Raw genomic sequence first — 22,144 nt, 5'->3', positions numbered from 1 at the left:
TCCTGCTTCTGAGACTAGGTCATGACTGAACTGGGTCAAAAAGACTTCCTTTGGGAGTCTGGATACCAATATTCATTTTGTTTTACTGTAGAATTAACATGATTTACAATACATTTTAGATAAAAACAACTTTGGAGCCAAGTATTTAATTGTCTAATTGTGTATATTCTTTATAAGATATAATATTCTTTACTGAGATTTTTTTACTTGTTTATAAAGATATTTGTTGTCTTGCACATAATAAGTACAGTTTTAAGCAAATGCTATACAGAAACAGTTCATCACTACAACACTAGATTCAAGAAAAAGCATTAAATGGTTTATTTTTCAAGTTTTGATTGTCACCATTTCATCAGGTGTTTAGAGGATTCTAATGAGAAAGTACATTAGAGAGAACAAGAACAGAGAACATTTTCATGCAAACTAAACTGCATATACCAGATCAAGCCTTATCTGGGTCCTTTTACATGTCTATCCAGTTCATCCCATAGATGCCTGACTCGGCTAAGAGACAGCTGCACAGCAGGAAATTGATACCAGATTTCTGCAAAAATTCTTGAGAAATGTTTGCCATGTGAGATGAGCATCATCATGCTTTAAGTGATTCTACTGATACTGGCATTGATGTAACAACAAGCAGTGCAGAGGTATCCAAAAAGCTGTAGCCCAACATTCTTGTTTGTGACTTTCAGTGGTTGGTAAGGTCATTCAACCATCACATCAGATAGAGCTCTGAACTGTGAAGTACAGTCAGAGCTCCAAAAGGAAGCTACTGTACGTACAGTATTTTTGAAAGGTGTTACTTAAAATGAAGATATTAACATTTTTAAACTTTATGTCATTTTGATTCGCAGTTAGGGCCCTTCAGCAGAAATAATGCGAAAAGAAAAAAGAAAACGGCAAGCCCAGGAAACAATCAGTGCACCCTTTACCACAAAGATCATACAGTTGAGGACGTTCTGAAGTGCGGAGCTGTACCTGTCAATAGTGTGGATGCCCATGATGAAAGGTTGCATATCCTGGTTGGGCGGGTAGCACAATTTGCAGCGTGTCTGAGCGCTGAGAGTAGTGCCATCATTCAGAGTGAAACGGTACACCGGGCTGATGGCGGTACCATGGGATATCACTGCACAGACACAGAGAGACACCGCATCAGAAAGAGAGGGCTGAACTAGTGCCTCTCTCCTCTAGTTAATTGCAAGGCATAACACAACACAGGATTCTAATGACTGGAGACATTTTTTTTTCTCTTAAGATGCATCCATCAATGTTCTAACCACTGTATCCATTACAGAGTCACGGGGGAACAGGAGTTGGCAAGCAATGGGAGCTATGGGTACAATGGGTGCAAGGCAAGATACACCCTGGATGGGACGCCAGTCCATTGCAGGGCAGATAGACACCAATACAGACACAGACACTTACGCCAATTTTCCCAGAAGTCAATTAACCTACAGTACCAGAATGTCTTTGGACAGTGAGAGGAAATCCTGAATAATCCTGGTACTGAATAAAACACACAGTACCATCTCCACACAGATAGCACCCCAGGAACTGAACCCAGGGCCCCAACGCTGTGAGGCAGCAATGCTAATCACTGCGCCTCTGTGCTGCCTCACTTCAGATCATCATGCCAAAATGTTTTTTGTTGTGATGACAAAATGTCCTTTCAAAACGTTAATAAGTCATACTCCTCCGACCTTCTAATTCTAATCAACATTACGTACACAGCAGTCATTTTGAAGATACTGGTTAAATTGTGACATATTAATAAAGACGCTATATTACAGCTCAAGGATACAGTCATAACCCAGATTCTTCCTTCTTTAATGAAATGTACTCTTCTAATTTAAATGCAATAAACAGAGGATTTCCATTATGTGAACTTATACTGTAAATACACAAACAGTAAAAATGAATGAGAAACATATTCTACAATAAGACCTGAAATCGATACCCTGCTTGTCTGTGGTGATAATCTATTACAGCCCCAATATGTTGCTTCCAACACTCAGAATATCAACAGGATTATCAGATGATTAAATATTTAAAGCAGGCTTTTACAGCTGCCTTTATGAGCGTACGAGAAACGCAAGGGGCTGACTGGGCTGGATTTCATTCAGTTCTTTCCTGGTTTAAAAAAAAATGATCTGCTACGTGGTTATATGGTAACCCGTTGGTGATGGAAAGGAGTGAAACATACTGTACAGAGCACTCGAGTCTTTTGTAAAGACAATCCTGTGTCCATTTGCGCATCTTAAAACAAGCGAAACACCCGATAAAAGTGTCTTCAGGAACGGGTTTTGTGGTCCTCACCTTCCTGAAGGAGCTGCTTCGCATAGGACGGCTCCTTGCCCTGTGGCTGGAAGAAGGCATAGATACACTTCCGGACGAGGTCCTCCCACCCAGGACGTCCTGTGGCACGGAGCGCACTTGTCTCAATTGAGATGATCTTTCCTGAAACACAGGAAAGCACCTATTAACAAATCTTACAACAATATACAACGCTTAAAGAGGGTCAGAAGTCTTAGCTGTTAACTTTACACTTTCCTGCGTTGAAAGCAGAAGTTACGTTTGCTGTTTATATCACACCTGGCTTCCAATATGCTTGCCAGGCAGCTGGTGGGTTGGAGGATTAACAAAAACAGCTCTTCTACATTACTAGCTCAACACTTTATCAAGTTAGCTCCCCAGCAACCTAAACATACCCTGGTTAAAATGAATATTCTGAACCACCTGCCAATCCAGCAGTACAAATTTAGTTACTGATGCTGAAAACCAGAAGTTACCCTCTGGTATGAAATCTGCAGACTCCAGGGATGACTGAGTTCTTTTTATATGTAAGCAGGCTTTTTTGAGAGTAGATAACCTCAGGAAACTATCAAATTTTAAAGAAAACATGGGAGTGTTGAAATACGCTCAATTAAGATGCTTTTCTTCAGTTTTATGCTTTGTGCCACGCTCATCTTTTTCCTGTATATTCTTAGTGGCATTTAGCCTTGACAAATTTTTCAAAAGCTAGATTTAATGGGAACAGCTGTGAGGACAAATGACATTCCAGGCAGAAGCAACATAAGAATAAAACAGAAGACACAAAATACCGAACATGTCACGAAAGCCGTAAGAAAAGTGAGAGAAGTGTACACTGTATACACCAATCACATGAGTCAGGCTAAATCCTATGATGGAGCTGAACCCTTAGCCAGGGAAGGACATTTACCAGCTGAGCTACTGACTCAAGGCCCCAGCTTTCAGATAAGTTACTGTGTTCCTGGTATCTGGAAAGGACACAACCTTGGGTTAGGACCCTAAGCTTAAGAGAATACCCCAGGAGGGTGGTTATTTTTCAAACTGTCTCTGTTCAGAAATCAAGATTATATTCAACTTTTTCACAGTTCTACTAATTTACACATTCATTTTTTTCTATTAGATTCTTATCTGCCTTTTCTGTTGTTGAGAAAAACACTATGGAAAAAGACTGCATTGTTTCATGGTTTACACTTGACAATTTATAGAATTGTTCATTTTGAGAAGTTAAAAAAGAAGCGGAAGGAATTTTAATTGTTTGCTACCACATCAAATTTAATTCAGCTTTCTGCTGCCCCTGCTGATGTGAAACCACTGTTTCTTACCTGTGGGGTCCTGTCTGGTGATGAAGGACTCAGTGCTGACAGGCAGCTGTGGGCGTGGCAGGCGGCAGGCAATGCAGATGAGACAGCTCTGAAGGTCTGAAAGAAGACGGCAGGAAGTCAGGCAAACTGCACCAAAGCCCAGCTTTCAACTCTACTTAATTTGCAATTTTGCAGATTTCACGGAGCTTTCAAGAACTGTGAAACAAGCTATCACCTGCAAAAATGAATTACTTTCTTTAAAACTACTTTTGAATAAACCAATTTAAATATTTTATGAAACATTTTCCGATAGCCTTAAGCCTATTTTACCTCACTCGCCTATATCCTAACTGTGCAGTCCAGGGATTCATTTAAGTGTCACTGGTAGTGTTTGTCAGAGTGTATCTGCCTGTGTCAGTGATACTGGTGGTGTTTGTCAGAGTGTGTCTGCCTGTGTCAGTGTCACTGGTGGTGTTTGTCATAGTGTATGTGCCTGTGTCAGTGTCACTGGTGGTGTTTGTCAGAGTGTGTCGGCCTGTGTCAGTGATACTGGTGGTGTTTGTCAGAGTGTGTCTGCCTGTGTCAGTGTCACTGTTAGTGTTTGTCAGTGTGTGTCTGCCTGTGTCAGTGACACTGGTGGTGTTTGTCAGAGTGTGTCTGCTGTGTCAGTGTCACTGGTGGTGTTTGTCAGAGTGTGTCGGGCCTGTGTCAGTGACACTGGTGGTGTTTGTCCGTGTGTGTCGGCCTGTGTCAGTGACACTGGTGGTGTTTGTCAGAGTGTGTCTGGCTGTGTCAGTGTCACTGGTGGTGTTTGACAGAGTGTGTCAGCCTGTGTCAGTGTCACTGGTGGTGTTTGTCATAGTGTATGTGCCTGTGTCAGTGTCACTGGTAGTGTTTGTCAGAGTGTATCGGCCTGTGTCAGTGATACTGGTGGTGTTTGTCAGAGTGTGTCTGCCTGTGTCAGTGTCACTGGTGATGTTTGTCAGTGTGTGTCTGCCTGTGTCAGTGACACTGGTGGTGTTTGACAGAGTGTGTCGGCCTGTGTCAGTGTCACTGTTGGTGTTTGTCATAGTGTATGTGCCTGTGTCAGTGTCACTGGTAGTGTTTGTCAGAGTGTATCTGCCTGTGTCAGTGATACTGGTGGTGTTTGTCAGAGTGTGTCTGCCTGTGTCAGTGTCACTGTTGGTGTTTGTCAGTGTGTGTCTGCCTGTGTCAGTGACACTGGTGGTGTTTGACATAGTGTATGTGCCTGTGTCAGTGTCACTGGTGGTGTTTGTCAGAGTGTGTCAGCCTGTGTCAGTGACACTGGTGGTGTTTGTCAGAGTGTGTCGGCCTGTGTCAGTGATACTGGTGGTGTTTGTCAGAGTGTGTCTGCCTGTGTCAGTGTCACTGTTGGTGTTTGTCATAGTGTATGTGCCTGTGTCAGTGTCACTGGTAGTGTTTGTCAGAGTGTATCTGCCTGTGTCAGTGATACTGGTGGTGTTTGTCAGAGTGTGTCTGCCTGTGTCAGTGATACTGGTGGTGTTTGTCAGTGTGTGTCTGCCTGTGTCAGTGACACTGGTGGTGTTTGTCAGAGTGTGTCGGCCTGTGTCAGTGATACTGGTGGTGTTTGTCAGAGTGTGTCTGCCTGTGTCAGTGTCACTGGTGGTGTTTGTCATAGTGTATGTGCCTGTGTCAGTGTCACTGGTAGTGTTTGTCAGAGTGTATCTGCCTGTGTCAGTGATACTGGTGGTGTTTGTCAGAGTGTGTCTGCCTGTGTTAGTGTCACTGGTGGTGTTTGTCATAGTGTATGTGCCTGTGTCAGTGTCACTGGTGGTGTTTGTCAGAGTGTGTCGGCCTGTGTCAGTGATACTGGTGGTGTTTGTCAGATTGTGTCTGCCTGTGTCAGTGTCACTGGTGGTGTTTGTCAGAGTGTGTCGGCCTGTGTCAGTGATACTGGTGGTGTTTGTCAGAGCATCTGCCTATGTAAAGCGAGGCCGTGTGCAGATCTTACCCTCGCCCTCCTCATGCATGGCTCTAGGTTGAGAAACAGTGAAGCACTGCATTATCTCATACTGTTGCCGTGCTTCCTGGTTCTCTGAGTCCACCTCGTCAGGGGGTCGTTTCAGCATGCGGCAGTTGAAAGTATGGCTGTTCCTACCAGTAGACTCCTGAGGCCAGGGAACCCCATTGACTGCAGAAAGAGAAAACAATGTCAATCTATAAAGAAAAAGATTTAAGACTGTCATTTGGAAAGAAACCATTTGGCAGTTAGTCTATAATCAAGGCACAGTCATGAATTTCCACACTGACCTCTGAACTCTAAAAAATACACAAACTACTAGAAGAATGATTACTGTATTACGATCAAGGCACCTGGAAAGACTGTCCATGTACAGTGATATTTGCACTGAGGTATTTCCACATAAATGTACTGCTACCAATAGAATATTTACATTGCTCTCACTCCTCTTGTATTAGGACAATAGTGTTCTTCGTAATTTCTGTCATAGCTATTCATTGCATGACAATGTCTTATTCTGTATCCAAGAAGAATTTCTAATCACAGGGACAAGCCTTCTCTTCCACTGAAGCATGTTATTTATACTTTGCAAAAAAACAAAAAACAAGAAAACAAGAAACATATGCTACATATGCTTCTTTCAGAACAGTCTTTTATTCTTCCATCTGTGTAGAAAACCTTTAAATCAACAAAGCAGAAAAAAACCTATTTTAATTGTGTATTCACCTATTAGGAACAGTCATTACATGTATCCCACTTCCTTTCAGTTTATACAAATACTTTCTTCTTCTGATATTTGCCTTCAAGTAACATATGTGGGTCAGTGTAAATTTTGTAAAAAATAAGATGCCAAATATCAATGATTAGTAAGATGGTGTTGAAACCAGATGTTCCAAATAAGCTCTAAGCTCTTCTTGAACCATCACTTTCCTACTGATGCTCTTAAATTACTAATTTGGGTTCTGTAGTGTGAAATCTGTACAGTGTTTTCAATTTCAAAGGAATAGTTGGCTTTTTTATTGGCACTTATCATCAGATCAGTTTCCCTTTACATCTGTGTGGTATGCATACTATAAGAATGCATACCATACAGGAATGTCAAACGGTATTGGCAAAATTGGTCATTTTCCGGGTGCTCCAGTTTTCCTCAGTTCAAAGACATAACTGGAAGGTTAATTGGCTTCTGGGAAAATTGGCCCTGGTGTGAGTTTGTGTCTGTGTGTGCCCTGCGATGGACTGGCGTCCCATCCAGAATGTATCCTTCCTTGCACCCATTGCTTGCCAGGAGAGTCTCCAGCAACCCCTGACCCTATACTGGATGAATGGATCAGGAAATGAACGGATGGGCGGATGGATATTGTACAACATAATCCACAATATCTATATTTACAAGAATGGGAGCAAGAGGGGCGAGTTCTTTTTCCATGTTTGAAATCGTAACACTACAGCTTGACTTTCATGTTTATAATGTGTGCCTTCATGGGTGACAGTAATAAACTAAATACACCTGAGGGCAGAGAAACAAAAACAATTCTTTTTAAACTGAAAGTTTACTGGAGACTATACGTATAGCAGAGCCTAATTATGAGAATTAAGTGAATTTCTGTGCCCATATGGAGCACACTGAAATGTGTTGATTCAGAGAAGGCCTTATTATAATATTAATAAAATTATTCAGAATTCAGAATGCCATCTAGTCATTAGTGTGGACACAAATCTGAACAACCCATTGCTTGGACTAGTTTGTAACATGCACCCATACCCTGATTGACATTAATCCCAATAAATAAGCTGTATGGTTCAACGAAGGTTGGGAGATTCTATTCTGACTCTTAAGTTAAAACTTGTAGGGCAATCTAACATGATGTACAACTGTATTCTTTTTTTCTGTACATTTTAAAAACAGTTTTTGCTGTTTTCAGCTTTAGCAGTATTGCTTTAAAAAAACATCAGGCTGATTCATTCAGATGCACATTTTCTCGTGCACTAAGGCAAAGTGCATGCCCTGCCCCGCCAAGCAAACTCACCCAAGCTCTTGGGCAGCAGGTTGCGTACAAATTCATTGTGGTCGCCCACATGCAGGATGCTGTACACACTGGAGCTCATCAGCTCCTCCTGGGGGTAACCAAGGTAGTTAGTCACATTCTCCGAGACAAAGACAATCCGGCCCTCACGATTAACCACGAAGAAGAAGCCATCCAGTGCCTAAGAGAAACAAAAGCAAGACATACACAGTGTGAGGAAAGGAAACAGATACTAAGCATGACACACACAGGGAGCACAGATGGAGATGCACCTGCAGAAGAATGACGTGATATGAAAAAGTTCTTGTGGGAAGCTCCCATCACCCAGTTCCGTTACTAATTTAGCTGGGAAAGTGTTTTTGAGGTTTCTAAATCAATGTGTTTAATACTCAAATATGCATTTACTATGGCTTTTTCATTTTGAGGGTAGTCTATAAAAAAAGTACTTTCCTGCTATGCTGTATTTCTACATAAATATATAGCTACATAATGTAAAAACATAAAAAAACAGTGGCTTTTCAGACCCAACAATCTTTGGTTACTGGCAGTTACTGATCTAAGGATCTAATCCAATTGTTATTAACTTCAACAGGATTTTGTGTAAAGAAGCACCTCCTGTTTTCAGATCGAAATGTACATGTCAGTAGTCCCTGCTTGTCTCCGCTGGTTCAGCGGATCCTGAAGAAGTCCATTAGACCAACTGCCAATGCCTTTGGGAATATTGAATATCTTGATTAAGTACCCTTGTAATCTTCTCTGTTCAAGGCCAAAGAGATTCAATGTGAACCTATTAGATTAGGAAATTCATTAAAGCCTGGGAATGTATTGTACAGGGACTGCATTTTAAAAATGAGCAGGCTTGATAAACATTCCACATCCGTGACTGATCACCTATGTGGAGCGGGCATAAATATGTTTCTAGCAGCTTGGTAAGGACTGTTAGGAGACTAATGTTTGTAACTTGCAGCTAGAAAAGAAGTACAGCACAGCATCGTAAAACAGGAGGCTCACATTTGCACTATGAATGTAGAAGACACATGGCAAAACAAGAGCTTCAGCAAGTGTTCATTGTTTCATAATGGAATTCTGTGTTGCTATATTTATACTGAACTGTTTAAAATATTGTAGGAAGCACGTGTCCTTGTTTTAACACATACAAGTCAAACCTGTTTTGAATATCGTGTACCCTCCCTCCCTCCTGTTGTCAAAAATCATTTATAATCACTAATAGCTGTCTGATACCCGTCAATTGTATTTAATCAAGCATTCAAATCATGTGCACTTGTCATATGCTCGTCAAGGCAGGCTAAAATGTCCATAAATATCTGTGCAAGTCTCCTGTTCCTGTTGTAGACAATTAGCATGTATTTCCCAAACTGAGCAGGCTCAGGGGAGGCTGTCAGGCGTCTCCTTACCTCTAGCAAAAGAGGACACAAGGCTTCCTTCTCAATCATCCCCTGGCTGCTGGATGAGATGTCACTCTTCTGCACTTCATCGTCGGGCGACATCAGCGCAGCAGCAGCTTTCTCTACACACACAGAAAACAGATGTTTTCAGTGGAGGCCTCACACTACGCAGAGCAAGGCGGAGTGCTAACACAATGATTTCTTGATTGGCTAGTTCATTGCCTGGGTGCTTCAGCTTTCGAATAACTTTCGAAAAATCTGGAGGAAAAACACGCAAACACGGGGAGAACATACAAACTCCACACAGACAGCACCCTTAGAATTCAACCCAGGGCCCCAGCACTGCAAGGCAGCAATTCTAAACACTGAGCCCCTGTGCTGCCCCAATTAAACAAACTGACTGCTTTAACCACAGAACTGCAATAATTCTGTCCTCAAGTGAGTCAGCTTAACGTTGCTCGCAAGTCCACAGCAGATAACAAGTAAAAGAGACTCATAAAGCTTGCTGGGCAGTGGTCCTTGAGGTTTAATACTAACCTTTCCTAAAGATGTGGGAACTATGAAACCATACGATCACTTATATTTAATCTGATGGCAGAATGTAACACAAGGTATGAATACTTGATAAAGTACGAGTACATTTAAGACCTGAGACTTCTCAAACGTTACAGTGAACTTTATGCAGTCACCCTTGCTATTTGTTGCTGAACACAAAAAATGATTGAATCAATTAATGAGCCCTACAATATTAAATCAGAGCCCTCCCGTATGAGCAATAATCTTTTTTCAGAAAGAGTTAATAAATTTACCTACTGTATGTTTGTGCCTGCTCCTTTTAGTGCTAGATCTTGGGCTGTAGTGTATACAAACAGGTTGTATTTGAGCCTGCTCTGTTTTGTCCTTGGTTTTGGGTTATATACACATGGTCTCCAACCTTTGACAGGGTTATGCACGATAACATACAAATAGAAGAGTAATAGGTATACAATTGTCTAACATTAATTTGAAAGCCCATCTTTGAGGAATGTCAGTGATCTGCAATTACTTTACAACTAGGAGACATCTTGTCTACATGTAGGACGTGGTTGTGACTGTACAGTTTTTTATTGTAATGAATTCCAACTATGGCTGAAGACATGACAAAAGATATAGATCTATCTTCACTGTCTATGATATGTAATTAAAAGAACAACAGTAATGGTCAACAATACGCTACTGCCCAGTAATAACGGTAGTAAGAACAAGAGCAGGATACCTCACTTGGACAGAATATCGATGGGGAGGCCACTCCCTTATCCGAGATGTCAATAGCATTTGTCATTCCTCTATGACATGCATACTATAGTGACAGAAAGTGCCACAGGCAGAGAACCTGCGCAGTCCTTCTAAAGAATCAATGATCTGCAAATAAAAGACACTCCTCTGATGAAATGGCTGTGTATTATTACAGTACAAGTATATGATTTTTAAAAGTCAACATCGCTCATTACTTCAAAATTTCAAAATAAGTTCAAAATTGATTAATTTTTAATAAATTATTATTATTTAATGTGTGAACATCATTATCATGCCTTTCAACTGTGGCTGAAAGCCATCCCCTTGACATTTCAACCAAAGGAAGTGTGATCACTACAGTACAGTGAAGGAGAGTGTGCAGGAGCACAAATTCATTTTTAAGTCTAACTGCTAAACTGAAAGGACATAAGAAGCCTTAAAAGCTTTCCAAGACCCAACTAGGTTCAGGGAAATGCTAACGTTTGGATTAAACAAATTTTAATAAACAGAATAATAATATATTTCTTCAATACAAATAAGGGGTGAATATTCAAACTGGGATAATGTAACTAATGGATTGGCAAAGGGATCTGAACAATATCCACTGCTCGTCTTATTTATATCTATGATCTAGATTCTTGTACGGTTAGTAAACAAGTCATGTTTGCAGATGATACTGCATTAGGAGGATTAGCAAAGACTGTAGAAGCGGCAACTCAAATTCAATTAAAAGAATTTGATCAAATTCAAGAGAAGGCAAATACCTGACAGATCACACTTAATGCAGAGTTTTGAAAGCAGGTAGTAAAAGCATAAACTACAAAAACAAAATGGGTGGCAGGGTGGTTAGCAATAGCACCATGGCTCTGGGTTTAACTCCTGTGCTGTAGCTTGTATGTCCTTCCTGAGGTCATGTTGGTGTCCTCCAGGAGCTACGGTTACTTACCACAGCCCAGAGACATTCTTGTAGATTAATGTGGCTTCTGTAAATTGGCCATGGAGTGAGTGTATGCATGTTTGTGTCTGAACGTGTCTTGCAGTGAACTGGTGTCCCATGCAGGGTGTATCCTGTCTTGTACCCAATGCAGCCCGGGTTAAGTAGTGGAACCAAACCCACTCCTTGCCACAATGACATGGAATTGGAAAAATGGTTACTGAAAGTGATGTGATGATGTGGCAAAAAAAAAAAAAACTGGGCAAAGAGATAGAAGAGACCAATAATGCAATGACTTTTCTTTTTATGGTGACATCATTTACATCTTTGATAAGGTTTGGGCATTGTTAGGATTTACAGTTAAAGCCTAGATTTTAAATTAAGAAATCGCTCCTCAAGAATTAATCCAGATAATGAAGAGAAGACCACCCAGATACACTGGCAGAGATGGAGATACAGCTGAGATTAACCATTACAGCCACATTACATATTAGAGATGGTATTAAAATGGGTCTGACACAGACAGGCTGAAGGATCAGAACTTTTTAGTCTTAAACAGAGAAGACCAACTGGGGATCTGATTCAAGCATTCAAAATCCTCAGAGTCATTCAAAAAGCCAACCCAGGGAATTCTTTCAGAGTGAACAGTGAAACACAAACCGGAAGACTCGAGTGGAAACTGCATGGATGTGCATTGAAAAAGGGAAAGGGTTGTGGGAGTATGGAAAAAGCTACCCAGCCAATATGGTTTCCTTCAAGAAACAGTTGGATGAGATTCTTTGAGATCCTTGGCTCAAATTAACTGCTAACTACCAAATGGGCTAGAGGGACTGAATCGGTTCTTCTCGTCTGTAACCTTTCCTAGTTTGATGGATGTCTCCTCCAGCAATGCTGTCTGTTCACTTTTTGAACGCATTCAGTCCGAGTGTATACATGAGTAGTTAATCTGGTAGTAATTCGCTCACTGCAGAATGTGGCCAATCCACTGCTCTGGTTTCATAACATGCAGTTTACTAGATGCATATTAGTAAGTCGAATGAAGAAAATTAAACTACTCGTTTACCATAAATATTTGTTTAGATTTTTAAGGCTGCGTGATTTACAGTAAATAAACTACCGCAGACAGCAAGACTGGACTTTTTTTGCTTCAATCCAAAAACAGTCCATCCTTGCCTCAACTTTTCTTCCACTCTCCTGTGAAAGCAAACAGTACACTTCCTTCAAAACGCTGCAAGCCCACCATTTAGATTCACACATTACGTAGTTGGCCTCTTTTTTTTTTCCCTGTCATACACGTCGTATATTAAATTATACACATCCTGACGAGAATACAACCTATTTATTGCATGGTTAATTTTTTTCTATCATCTAAAATAGTGCTGGTCAAGACTCAGATAAAGTAGTTTTAAATAGTTGTATCTGTAATCACAAAGTAAAACTGGGCATGGCTTCACTCCCGCTTCTGCTTCTCTCTAACACCACCTTTTCTGCAGTGGTTTGGCGGTTTGGTCTTTGCCGTCTTACTTATAGTAAACAGCTGAAAGGGAAATGGAAGCCCCCCCCAACTGTAATTGCAAGAGGCCCTGTTACCCAAGGTCAGAGAGCAGAGACAACCGCCATTGGTTACTAGCTCACACTCCCCACTCTACTCCCTGGCTCGCACATCCTACTCACTTTATAAAACAAAAACATACGAATCGTTGCTGTATCAAAGAAAGACAGTCACATCAGCCTCATCATTCCCAGAAAAAAAACGTACTTCACGTGGGAATACCCTCTTGCTCTATTAACTTTCAAATATGAATTGTGAATTCTGTTGATAAGAACCACATCAGAACGTCAACAGAGCTTTGACCCTCCACACTTGCAGCTGAAAACTGACTCTCCTTCAGCAAAACAGACCGATCCTGTGTTTAACCAATTAGGTACAGAGCCTTTTCTATCCGTCCCCCCTTAATGCTGCTCTCTTCACCTGCAGAGATCTTCAGAGGCAAAAAAAAAATCACCACAAGCTGGAAACTGATATAAACTAGAAGCTACCCTTCAAGCCGCTTGTGAGATTGTGGAGTTATGAGATGTTGCCGAGTTGTAATATTCCCAGCATGTTTCTTTTGTGGCGCAAAGGAAGAAATTAAACCACTTTATTCCTTTGTTATTAGTAACTTAAAGAAATGTCACATTTCTAATCATTTTAATTGTCTTTGTGTTGTACAGGGAGACTAAATTTAAAATTTGATGATTTGGCCTTTAGCTGAATAAAGACCACATCTGGTTTCTCTCTGACTACACTTTTAATTAGCTCTTTTAATTGGTAACAATTTGTATTACAGAAATCCCTGTACATGAAGGTCTTCCACAAAGACAGGTACATTACATCTATTTGTAGTGTATTTCTGTATTGTACTGTAAAAAAAAAATAGTGCATGAATTCTCACATTTGTGAAAATTCTGCCACTCATTCAGAGGTTTCTGAAAAAAAGAAAAAAACAAGAGGTGCTCAAGACGCTCAAGGAAAGCTGGCCAATGGCATCTAATCATGTTCATGACCACGTGAAAAAATACTTAAAACTCTACTTAAATAAGTGCAAGAAGGGCAAATTTTTTAACAGATGAAGGTTTTCATATTTGTCTTCAATTTAAACTGTTTACATGTGTTAAAGAGTATACCAATCAGTACACCTAGTATTTTCTGGACACACTCTCTATGTTTCAACTGGGATAAAAAGTAGTTGCTGTAGAATTTTTCTATTCACTGCTCACAATGTCTGCATTATAGATACCTGTATCATCAAAGAGCGGAACTAATGAAAACAGAAACCATTCTTATTTTTTTTACTTTGAATTCTACCACTGGCCACAGAGTAAAACTATGGGTATACTATGAGTATAGTACATTCCAAGCAATAAAAGACGATTAACCACGACTGATCATGATACACTCAAGTGAGCTTTACTGTTATTTAAGCACTAAATCAGCTCATTGAAGAGCTGATTGGTCACAGGTGCCCTGCTTATCAAGAGAACAATGCCTTTTTGCCACATGTGCTGGACATACAAACTAAGTCAGATCACATCGCCCACATGCCTGGCCAACCATTTGAAATCAAGCAAGATGTTACACCCAACCACAGCCTGGCAATAACAGGCCATGTTTTAGGAAACCACAAGTCACAACATGGTTCCAAGCTTGATACACCAACCTTCATGATCATTTTCCAAATTGTCCGGAAATTCCAGGTCACCACAAATGATTGACAGGTGACCGACTTACACAGGGCTACAGTGATCAAGATGTGGGATGTGGGACTTCACTTGCTGTCTTTCCTCGCAGGCTCATCTTGATCCTCATGCTGCTAATGTAGCACCAGCTTTCTTGCAAAATGCTAATGTGACAGATATGCCACGAATACCCTACTCATCTGGATTGAGTCTCATTGAACATTTTTGAGAAGACTTGGGACTACATGCCACTTAGGGTTCAGAGAATATTGAACAACTACAGTACATTTAAGGTTCTATGAGAGGAATGGAACAGGATCCCATAAGACACTATCTGCAACCTGGTCCAGAGCTTGTACAGCTTGTGTAGGTTCCAACGTTGGACATAGACACTGCTAGCCTGTGACTTTCACAGTAAACCCTTGGCAATCAACCTTACTGATGGCAAATGCTAACTAGCCTGATGAGTTTATCTACATCACGCCTCTTGAATTTATGTCAGAGCACATTCTACAAAAAAAGGCTAAAATGTTCCCGATAATAACGCTTCCACGACTGTGTTTAAGAATGCCTGAACAACCGTTCTAAAATGTTTACTGAGAAAATCGTTTCTCCTAAGTATTTTTTTTGTTAAGACATTTTTTTTATTTATTTTTATTTCCCCAATGTAATGACAGTGTTCCACTTCATAGCAGACAAGTACAACTGTGGCGGATTACTTTTGGGTTCTTGATCCGACAGCAATGCACATGCATGCATAGAAAATTTAACCAGCTTGTTACAGTCCGCCTGGTCTTGCCTGGCCTAGATAAAGAAAGCAAAGCTTCCATGATTTTTTATAGAGCACTTTTCCCAATGGAGTTCTACAGCAGAACAGTGTGCAGAATGAGCACTCGCTGAAAAAAAATGGTACTTTACATGATTATCAAAGAAGCCTCCTCTTAAACATAGTTTTTAAATATTACATTAGTGCTGATCTCATTTGAATCCATCCATCAATTTTCTAAACATTTTACCCAACTCAGAGTCGTGAGGGAGCCGGAGCCTATCCCAGCAAGCAATGGGCACAAGGCAGGATACACCCTGGACGGGACACCAATCCATCTCAGGGCACACACATATGGTCACAAACATGCAAACACTCACATCAGGGCCAATTTTTACCCTGAAGCCAATGAACCTACCAGTTCGTATTTGGACTGTAGGAGGAAACCAGAGCACCTGAGAACATACAAACTCCACACAGACATGACCCAGATCTGGAATTGAATCCAGGGCCCCAGTGCTCCAAGGCAGCAATGCTAACCACTGCGTCACCGTGCCACCTCTCATAATAATCCTGTATGCTAATTCAGTGTTATGGACTTCAGTTTTAACCATTGAGTCACAATGCTTAAATGGTTGAGGGAGGTATAGGATGTGTCCGCAGGAGATTTTCTAGCTGTATGACGTGGGTAAAATCTGCTCACCCTGCTCCCGGCGCTTGATCTGCTGGATCTGGTCTACTGTGCTCTTCAGGATGTGGCATTTGTCCGGCTTCACGCTCAGACTGTCGATGTCGCCCATGTTAGCCGACAGCAGCTCCGCCAGCTCCTCGATGTAACGACACTCCAGCTCCCGGCGGCGCTTCTCGACACTTGACGACGAGACAAGAGGGAAGGAAACACTGGGATCAGCCGAGAATCAGACCGGCAGGGCAGGAAGGAGCCATGCTAATGCCTGCTAATGAAACTCCTGAGGTGAAAATTGCGCAAAAATCACTTCATTAAGCCCAGATCAATAAGTAAAGAGCCTTTTAAAATGCCGGTAATCTGTACTTGTGTTACTGGATTCCCACTTGTGACAGGACATTGGATGGTACACATATTTTAGTCTGTCAAGTAGTGTTACCTGCTGACAGTAGTACAACTATAAATTGTGAAACTGGGAATCTGAAGACTTTTTCATGACATTTAATTTTCTTACAACATGAGGCAGCAATTAAAAAGGCATACAGAATGTTAACATATGTTAAAAGCACAGAATTTCAGGCCGCTAATAAGACCTCATATGACATATTTTGTCTAGTTTGGTAACCATGATACAAAAAAAGATAGGGTCCCTCTAGAATCCACTGAGAGAAAAGCTACAAGGTACATTTCCGGGCTTAAGTTAATGTTTTGCACTCATAAGTTAACCCTTTTTTGGTCCAATAAAATTGGTCCAGAAACACATTACAAAAAGGTTTAAATAAAAGCCAATGTGACCAAGTGGCAAATAGATATTACATTTTGTCTTTCCCCCCTAAAAGTATCACTGCTCCCCTTCGGAGCCAGTTTTTGGTAATGTCAGTAGAACTATTATGACAGATTAACTAGAGACATTTGAACTTAAACAGTGATTGAGACTTTCCAGCTAACTGCATTCTCGTGTTTGCTTTAAGGCTATAACTGCCAAGGTCTCCGGAGAAGATCACAGGGTTATGGCACTGGAATGGAGCACGGGTGAGGCCTAAGGCCCTGACAGTGCTGTGCTCTGATCTCTATCCAACATGATCAGGATTGCCCAGTCAGGGGCACGCTCCCAAATTGGCCGAGCACTGTTGAGTGAGCTTCTGAAATGGCAAAATCTGGAGGAGGGGGGCTGTTGGCATCTAAAGGCATCAATGACTTCTCCTTCAGTCATGCTCCAGGGTAGCAAAGATTTATAGCATGCGTAAACCGTAATGAACCATACATACGAACATGTTAAAGAGGCGCAGTTACAGAACCCCAGGCTCAAGTAAAGAGAGATTAGGACCCTCAACATGAGCCGTGCGGCAAAGCCCTGCTCCCCCAAGCACCTGACTTGTGACAAATCTAAACAATCAGCCATTCTGAACTGGGTGGATAAAAAATGGTTGATTTCAGTGATAAACAACAAACCTACAGAAAATGGCATTAGAATTGTGCTGCAGTGCTACAGCATGAGCTGCGACAGACAGTGGTCAAGAACTTTAATTGTTCATGGGAAATTTCCTTCTAAAATCATTCTTATCATTATAATGATAAGAATGGTTTTAAAAACATTCCATCAAACATTTCATCAACATTCCATTTTGACACATGGCTGGACATCTGACTTTATGATGTGTTTTTACTTACTGTAGAAAATTTGAAATACATACTGTAACATTCGTTGAACATTTTTTGGTAAGGTAATGAAAAGGCTTTTATCGTGTGAAGCAGTCAAGCAGTAAAAACAGTATTACATTACAAAACGCCTTCAGAGGACACTTCAGAGAAGTGCACAATACAATTATAACTAACGACGTGAAAACCATTTTTTTTGCTGGCAGTCATCATGAAACTGGTATACCATACGTTATGCTTCAACTCTGCACGCAAAGACTGTGTGTGGGTGAGCTCTGCAAGCAGAGAGCTGTTAAAGTAGGTCAGTTCAGTGCCTGGTCTGTGCACAGGCGCATTGTGCAGGTCAGGCGCTGCGTGGGGCTGCTGTAGAAAGTACCCGCACAGAGGCACAGTTCCATCAGCCCACAGAGACGTTGGAGAAGAGACAGCATCCCACATCTAACATCGTTAGGAAAAAAACAAACTCAAGCACTGATTTTTTTCCGCATATGCATCACCACCAAAATTTAATGCACCAACTATATATTTTTCATGTTTCATTTGTTTATTGGCTTTTCCCGCAAAAAGAATGAATATTACATGGCACCATATACAATCTATTTTTTGGCTACAAAACAAGAAGAAAAAAGAAAGAAAAAGAAAAAACATAACGGCCATAGTCGAGAGACATCTAGGGATGTGACAGGTAAGATGTGATTTTGGAGACATTACTTATTTCATTCTCAGGGACAACAATTTCCAGACTGGACTTGAAATGTGTATACAGTGTACTTGCATAACTATACTCCCTGGTGCTCAGGCTGATCTGCTTCAGTGCACCACAGTCATCACAAACAACCAGAGTCTGGGCTTGAGTTTAGCTCTTCAGTGCTCAGTATTGCTAGTTAAGCAGCTGCACAGAATTTCCTGAATAGCAGGAATCTTGTCGACCTTCAGAGATTACTTTAAAAGAGTTTTATTTAAAAGCACATTAAACATTATACCAAATGGACTCCTCTTGTTTGGAACTTTTTTATATGTTCTACATTTAAAACCTGGAGAACAGCACGTGAATTCTCTAAATTAAAAAAAATATATGCATAACCACAGATATACAGCCTCCAAAGAAACAGGATCTATTAAGTGAAAGCTGTAAACAAGGATGAAGCCAAGATATAGAAAAGCTACATTTTCACTTGAATGGTGTAAGGAAAATTAGATAACTAACACCTCTGTGTGCAGAGTTGCAGAACAAACGCATTCTACTGTACATAACTGGAAAATAATTTTATACTTCTAATGAGTTGCCTGAACCATTACTAATACCATGACAACAACTGATCAATACACCAGACTGCTCTGAAAAGTGCTGAATGCAGCATCAATGGTTGACTCACCCTCCAGTCTCATAACAATAACAAATAAAACAACACATATTCAGGCATCTGTGCAAGACTGCTAAAGCCGTAAAGCTTAAAAACAACAAATGAGGAAAGGTGCCACAGAATAATTACACAAAACAAGATGGATAAAGCCATAAAGCATCCTGAGGTGAGGGTGACAAGACTGTGGCCGAGACGTCAAATGACTGATATCTAATCCCACCATGCAATGCACCAACATATGTGGGCTTTCAACTTGCTTTGCCCAATTAAACAAAGCCTACCTGTAAGACAAAAACCTGCCTCTGAAGTGAATATCTTGCTCGATATTGAAGGGTTCGCTTTTTGGACATAAAAAAGGGGTCAAAATTTGAGCCATGCCTGTTGAAAGAAGAATGTAATGAGCGCACCAGACAACGTGAAGGGAGGGAGCCTTACCTCTGCCCAGAGGTGTCGCATGGTGACCCTTTCCTCTTGAGAGAGTCCAGGTTCGTGGGGTCAAGGGCACTTTCCCCTAGGCCACTCATGTTGAGCTACAGCACGCCTGCAACACAGCCCACGCAGAAGTCAAGACACCCAGGTGAAAAACAAAAGACAAACACACCTGTATGAGTAGCCAATTATATTTATTTGTGAAAAGCACAAGGCTAAGGCCAGTGATAATCACAACTTAGAATCACAAATTAAAAACCCAATACTGGATACCGTTTCATCGCTTGCCCGAGAATCTTATGTCCACCAAGTGGTAATTGCCTGTACAACTGAACATTAATAGCGCGGATGTAATTAAGGACTGGTTGGAAACCAGGAAAAAACTCCACTGTTTACCCTACTGAGTATCTCACAATAGTTCTTAAGTGATAAAACATTAGTCAGATGACTCACAGCCTGAGGCGATATGTTCTTGATTGGCAACATATGCAGATAACCAGGGGGAGAAAAAGCCAGTGCAAAAGATGTGCTTCATCTTTTTGTCAGCCCACTGGAGTGTTACGCAACACTGTTGCTGATTTGACGTAAACAATGAAAAACAACATTCTGTTTTGAATGTGTGCAGTGACCACAGATTATATTCTGTAACCAATGCTTTCATGTTATATACTTGTCAACTGCAGAACAGCAGAGCCTGTGCCTGAATCCCACTATTATGTTATAGTTTGTCATCTACAAGGCTTGTTCTCCCCAGTTGGCTGACCTCATTCTGGGAATTACAAGAGGTGCAGGCTCAACTACAGAGATTAGGGCTCTCAACATGAGCTGTGCTGCTAAATTTCACATGTACACTGGCAAATCCCGACTCCCCCAAACTCCTGACTTGAAGACACATACAGCAGCTTGTGCCAGAAGAGGGGAAAATGTTAAACTGAAGGATGCAAAATGCAGAATTTCACAATCGTTCTATATCATGAAATCCTGAAAATGTATTATGTACTTCTACATGGAAATTGAGCAGTTATCTCAATCTTATAACATGTTTTTTTTTTCCTCCCTTTGCCATGATTTGTCACAGCTTGTCCTAGACCTCTCTTTGCTACGTCATGGTTAAAGGACAGCTTCTCCATTCTTCATACACCTCACGTGGCGTTTATCACAGTCAGCCACAATGAAGGTTTATGCAAGTAGGGCTGCTATAAGTCAACATGCAGTTCACCGAGATGGCATTCACTTCACATGAAGTTTAGAGCATTTCTCGTAAAACAGTAGGATGAGTAGAACAAAGTGATAAATGAACAAAAGTACTTGGTGCTAGATGAAGAAATATGGTGTCTATCTACTTACTGTGATGTTACATGTTTTTCCTAATTCATTTTTACCATTGATGTTTACATAGTCATACAGAACTATAAACCTACCTTGCCCCATGTCTTTAGTACCACCACACCATTAAAAATCAGATCTGTCTAAGAAAGTCTCATATCTCTTGAAACTGCTGAACTTTCTTCTCTATTGGACTACCGTAAAACACATTTTCCACAGAGGATAATGAAGCTTCAATTGATTTGTTCGGGCCAAGTGCATGACCATTCATTTTGACAGATCTGTAAACTGACCTTTGGGTAGGCAAAAGAAACACGCAACATTCTTTCCTGACAACAGAAAGGCTCGTTTTCCAACTCCTGCTGAACTGATGGAGTGAGCTCCTTCATTAAACTTCCTTTTTGCTTCTCCTGAGGAATATGCAACTTCCTGACTATCCGGTTCAGCCTCTCTCAGCCTCTTGAGGTTCAGGGGATAAGGCCCTGTTATGGCGAGATTCCCCTTTTCTGATGATTTTGTCCTGCAATAACCCGAGCCAATAACTCTGTCTGCCGCTGTCTGGTCTGAGGGTTTTTCCTGCTTTGCTCCGAGCACACACATAGCACGCCACCTCATCTCAAAGGCTCTCTTCCCTCAGTTCATTCAGTCCCACACTAGAGTGCTTCTTCAAGCTGAAGTCAGTTAATCCCAAACGCGGCCTCAACAGGCTCACATTGCCAACCAGAAAACCACTCAATTCACAAACCACACTCTTCACTGGCCCCCTCTATACCTTTACTGTGTGGTTTTTAAATAAACAAAGGGATATTATATTTAAAACAATGTTAGAAGATTTTAACAGTTTGCTTTAAATGGAAGCAAATAAAAAAACAAAGAAAAAGATACCAAAATAGCTGGGTTAGGCAATCAGTGCAGAGTTTAACACTTTAGAACACCGGATAGGTTAGAAATGAGAGGAGGCCATTTGACCCATGTTGTACGTGTGGTAATTTGCAGATAACTAATTTGAGGATTTCACTCAGTAATTCAGCTTCAATAACATGGATGGCTTGTTCCCATCTCCCAAAACCTTTTGCGTAAACACATACCTCCTATTTTTGGTTTTAAACACACTTTCATATAGTGGCCACTGGTTCTTGTTGAATTTTCTTCTACAACATACTTTTATAATGTCTTCACCATTCTTCATACTCTTGAATCTGTATCCTATATTTGTTTACCAACATTCTTTAGAACCAACCGCATTGACCAGGCCATGAGTACCACCAATAGAAATATGTTCCTATGCAATACCTATGGTATTCTTCCTCAGTGTCACCAACCTGTAATGTCAATTAAAAAAAACAATTTACAAATAAAACCGAGGTTCCCGAACACTTGGGAAACAAGCCTGCAAACCCAGTTTGTGACCGAACAAAAGTATCTGAGGTAAAACCCTCTGAAC

The 22,144-nt window shown here is 40.9% G+C and overlaps 1 protein-coding gene across 5 annotated transcripts in view; it reads right to left on the bottom strand.

Annotated features, from left to right (window-relative positions):
* ncoa1 (nuclear receptor coactivator 1) overlaps positions 1–22,144 on the bottom strand; it is a 73,948-nt gene that overhangs the window by 18,714 nt on the left and 33,090 nt on the right. For all 5 annotated transcript variants that reach the window (XM_088624894.1, XM_088624891.1, XM_088624893.1 and 2 more), the window contains 8 exons: positions 19,381–19,486; positions 15,941–16,107; positions 9,053–9,165; positions 7,641–7,818; positions 5,605–5,784; positions 3,633–3,728; positions 2,317–2,457; positions 979–1,126 (listed from right to left, as the gene is read on the bottom strand). In XM_088624894.1, coding sequence (XP_088481020.1) covers positions 979–1,126; positions 2,317–2,457; positions 3,633–3,728; positions 5,605–5,784; positions 7,641–7,818; positions 9,053–9,165; positions 15,941–16,107; positions 19,381–19,469 — 1,112 coding nt within the window. In that variant the 5' untranslated portion in view covers positions 19,470–19,486. The remainder of the gene's footprint in view (positions 1–978; positions 1,127–2,316; positions 2,458–3,632; positions 3,729–5,604; positions 5,785–7,640; positions 7,819–9,052; positions 9,166–15,940; positions 16,108–19,380; positions 19,487–22,144) is intronic.

The sequence above is a fragment of the Lepisosteus platostomus genome, chromosome 3, assembly GCF_059453375.1.
Source record: "Lepisosteus platostomus isolate fLepPlt1 chromosome 3, fLepPlt1.hap1, whole genome shotgun sequence".
Taxonomy (NCBI): Eukaryota; Metazoa; Chordata; class Actinopteri; order Semionotiformes; family Lepisosteidae; genus Lepisosteus; species Lepisosteus platostomus.
Note: the sequence above shows the minus strand (reverse complement) of the source record. Positions and strands in the feature narration are given on the sequence as shown.